This window comes from Scaptodrosophila lebanonensis, unplaced genomic scaffold (assembly GCF_003285725.1).
Source record: "Scaptodrosophila lebanonensis strain 11010-0011.00,11010-0021.00 unplaced genomic scaffold, SlebRS2 tig00000061-arrow-pilon, whole genome shotgun sequence".
Lineage (NCBI taxonomy): Eukaryota > Metazoa > Arthropoda > Insecta > Diptera > Drosophilidae > Scaptodrosophila > Scaptodrosophila lebanonensis.
In genome coordinates, this window is record NW_022060554.1 from 7321369 (window position 1) to 7325180 (window position 3812).

Sequence of the window (3812 nt, forward strand, 5' to 3'; positions counted from 1 at the left end):
TGCGACGGACTTAGCTTTCCGAACTGACTAAAAAAATCTTTGCCACCCCCCACGAGTAATATGATTAGATTTGGCTTTCACGGCTTCTGTTTGTCGACAAAAATAAATACATAGGAGAAATCAAATATAAATAAAGTATACTGCAACATTTCAACAAATCCGGCAAACAAAACATTATAATAATGCGTATAATAAAATGCGTAATCTGTAAAATGAAATGTTTGTTAAACATGTTTTTGGCATGTTTATTATATTTTATTAGTCGATGCGAATATTTTTTTCATTTAAATATCAGTCTCGTATTTTAATCCGATGCGGAAAATTTAAAAGCTCTGAATACCAATAAAACTGCCTCTACTTGAACTAGTTGATGGCTTGTTATTTAAACTTGAAATTAAGATTCTTGTGGGGATTATTATGGAGCAGAGTGTTTACTTTTCAAATACTTCTCCATTGATACGATTTGACGCACAAGTTGGCGCAAACAGCTGGCAGCTGGTAATGTCCTTTTCAGATTTCTCTCTCGCCTTTTCTCCTTCTCTTATATTTTTAGTCTATTAGATAGCCGCTCTTTGGGACAAGATATACTATAAACTAAGGGGTAACAGCCTGGGGAAATCCTGGTATGTTTTTCAAATGAAGTAATAGAAAAGCGTTTACGCTGCGCTCACCAAGGAATTTGAACATATTTAATAACTCCAAAAATCAATAATTAGCTATAACTTGAGCTTAGATGAACATGCAAATTATCTTAGGAGCTGCTGTCTGCAATGTCGCGACGAAGCCAGTCTACCAATTCATCGCGAGCACATTCCGCATCTGCATCCAGGCAGAAGAGCTGGCGGATCTCGAGCAACCAATTTCCAATAATATACCGCTTGATGCATGGCATCATTCCCATCTCACGCAGAGCCTTCAGGCAGTACAATTGCAGGCGTGGATTCGTTTCCGTGGACATCAGTCGACCCACAAAACAGGGCAGTTCGGTGAACTCCCGACAACGCCACAAGGCCCGTTTGCTGTGCAGGCCATTGAGCAGAGCGAGCACGGTATATTCAAAGTTTTCGACAATTTGGAATGGCAATTTCCTTAAATCCTTCCGAGACGCGTCCTGAAATACGTCGTGTATCAACTTGATGCCATCGATGTCGTCGAACCGCTTCTGGCCTTCCTCGCAACGCAAGAGCAAGGCGAACGCCTTGGTGGACATTTCCCAGAACTTTGGCAATCGATTGTAAATGCGTGAGTGCAAAAACTCAAATAAACCCAACTTGATGCCCTGATCTGGCACCAGCTCCAGTAAATGGCACAAATGATGCCACAAGTCAAGCGGATAAACGGACTTGCAGGGATCCTGCTGAAAGATGCTCGCAGTAGCGGCAATATTGTCCGGATCTTCCAGCACTATGCCGAGCACTAAGGGGAAGCATATTCAAATACCAAGTGCTTCTTTTTATTGATGACAACTTACCTTCTGGTTTTCCCGTTAAATTCCGCAATATCTCAGCTGTCAATTCCTGCTTGTATGTACACTTTTCCATTAATATCTTGTAGAACTCACTCATGAGGCATTTCCGCGAGGCGATCCTCTCGGCGGCATTTAAATTCCTTGAGAGCACATCTAAGTGGGCGGTCAAGTTAGGCATTTGGATCTTACTATACATGCGCCTACATGCGTTACTTACTATAGATCTTTAAATAAATTTCGATCTCACGATAGTGCTCCGTGTGATGTTTCAGGCGCATACGCATAAACGAGTTCTTCAACCTGCAAAGGCACAATTTCAACCTATTACTGAACTCTAATACTATACTTCGCAACTTACTTTCGCACGATATCCATCTCGAGGGTGGCGCGTTGGGCATTCAATGGATTTAACAAAAACTCTGACAACGAAACAATAGCACGCCAATGGGTCAAGTGGCTATCACTGTCCAATTCACGCATCAACTTGGGCAAGGCAAACCATCCGTAAGCCAACTGAGCCCGATCCTCAAAATAGGTTGAGCTAAAGGTGCAGCGTTGTGGAAAGCGCTTGCAGCACTCGCGCTTATCCATAAACTCCCGCCATTCTGGAACGTTGGACATTAAGGGAGTCTCCTCCTCGCAGAGCCCTCACACTTACCTCGTTCTTGCTGACGATTTATGGAGCTCGGCTTCAGCACAGTTTTGATTTCATGTTGCAGGAAATGATTCCTATATCTCTCCAATTCCTCCCACATTTTCGCAAATTTGGAGCAACTTATCAAAAATTAAATATACTTGCATAAAAACTAAGAAAAAGTATTAAATGTTGCTGCTGAGCCTCAGAGTATTTCCATTTACAAATTTCACAATGCATTGATTCTGACAGAATAAGCGATGATGGTTGCTTTGACAGAAAATCAACCGAAAATCCGATTTTGCCACCTTTATTAAGTACACAAAGATTGGATTGGAATATAAGCTCGTATGTCTAAGTACATGAATCTATAAATTCAAGCCTTCTGTTGGCCTAATTTATCAAACTGACGGCCAACCTTCTAAAAAAAATACAGAATATTTTTTTATTGATTTTTTATTGGTCTCTATTAAGTCAGCGGAAATTCTGTTCATTTACCAATATTTTCCCAAACCTGCATTTTATTTTGGCAACCATCTTTGAAATTCCTTGCTTAAGTTCTCCCCAAAGGTTCCAATGGGATTGAGGTCTGGGGGTTGACTTGACCACTCAAGGACGTTTGGAACCATTCTTTAACATCTCGCGATGAATGTTATTATATTATTGAATGTTATTATATATATTATTATATTAAATTATACTGTTGAGCTTTCAACATAAGAGGCACATTGACCTCGGCATGCCCTATGCACGAATCTATCCATTACGCCTTCAATTCGATGTATTGGACCTACGAAAAACAGCCCCATACCAGCCTCCCCCTCAGTGCTTCACAGTTTTTTTTGTGAACCTAATGTGGAATTCTTTGCCATTTTGGCGGCGAACGTTTCTTCCGCATCGTTACCAAACAAGATTATCCTTGTTCCATCATTCCAGAGAACGTTACGGCATTTCTGCACTCCCTGTGGCTAAGCAGAGGAACTTTACGAGCGATCCTGCCGGGTTGATTTGCGCTTTCTAATCGTCGCCTAACAGATCGTGAAGACACAACACTTGCAATTTCGCTTGAAACTGTTCTGGAAGACATAAACGGGTTGCGTTTAGCTAACGTAGCGATGCGAATGTAGGTCGTTGGTGAGGTTTTTTTTTTTGTGCTCCACGTGTTCCGATGGATTTGTCTGGTTTGAGAGCATTAGCTACGAAATTTTCAGACCGTCCCATTGATCTGACAATAAATTTGTAGGTGTTTCCATCATTTCTAAGCTGACGAACTAGTTTTTTCTCCTCTCTGCACTGCAATGTACTCCATGACCCATCTTATAGTATTGTAATATTATAATTAAACATTCATATAGTTTATTTTCCATAAAAGCTTTCCTTCTGCAACTAAATGTTACTATAAATTTATAAACTTTCAATATTTACTCGATTTTTTTAAATTAGTACCAAAACACAATTCTTCTATTGTCCAACTCAATTTGAACATTGAACAAATAAACAAGCCGCAATATTTATCAAGATGAACTCTAATTTCGGGGATTTCCCCATTTCATTTCAAAATAGAACTACCACACTTTAACACTAGAAAGACCACGGCGGTCAATTTGACGGTTCGGCGATTTCATTCTTAAATATTTTACGAACAATGTTTTTGGTTCTTTTCATATTTTATGACTTTTCCTAATTTGATAATCTATAAATCTATAATCT

General features: G+C 39.8%; 1 protein-coding gene across 1 annotated transcript; it reads right to left on the reverse strand.

Moving 5' to 3' along the window:
- Positions 1-655: 655 nt before the first annotated feature.
- LOC115624815 lies at positions 656-2307 on the reverse strand. The gene is made up of 5 exons (XM_030519661.1): positions 2127-2307; positions 1827-2073; positions 1686-1768; positions 1472-1621; positions 656-1416 (listed from the first exon to the last, which is right to left on the reverse strand). The coding sequence occupies exons 1-5, from the start codon at positions 2221-2223 to the stop codon at positions 752-754; spliced, it is 1242 nt and encodes a 413-aa protein (XP_030375521.1). The 5' UTR covers positions 2224-2307; the 3' UTR covers positions 656-751.
- Between the last annotated feature and the right edge of the window lie 1505 nt (positions 2308-3812).

Coding starts and splice junctions, on each gene's coding strand:
- LOC115624815 (XM_030519661.1), bottom strand. CDS start 2,223: ATGTGGGAGGAATTGGAGAGATATAGGAATCATTTCCTGCAACATGAA. Junction 2,074..2,126: donor AAATCGTCAGCAAGAACGAG/GTAAGTGTGAGG, acceptor CCAACGTTCCAG/AATGGCGGGAGTTTATGGAT. Junction 1,417..1,471: donor TTTAACGGGAAAACCAGAAG/GTAAGTTGTCAT, acceptor GCTTCCCCTTAG/TGCTCGGCATAGTGCTGGAA.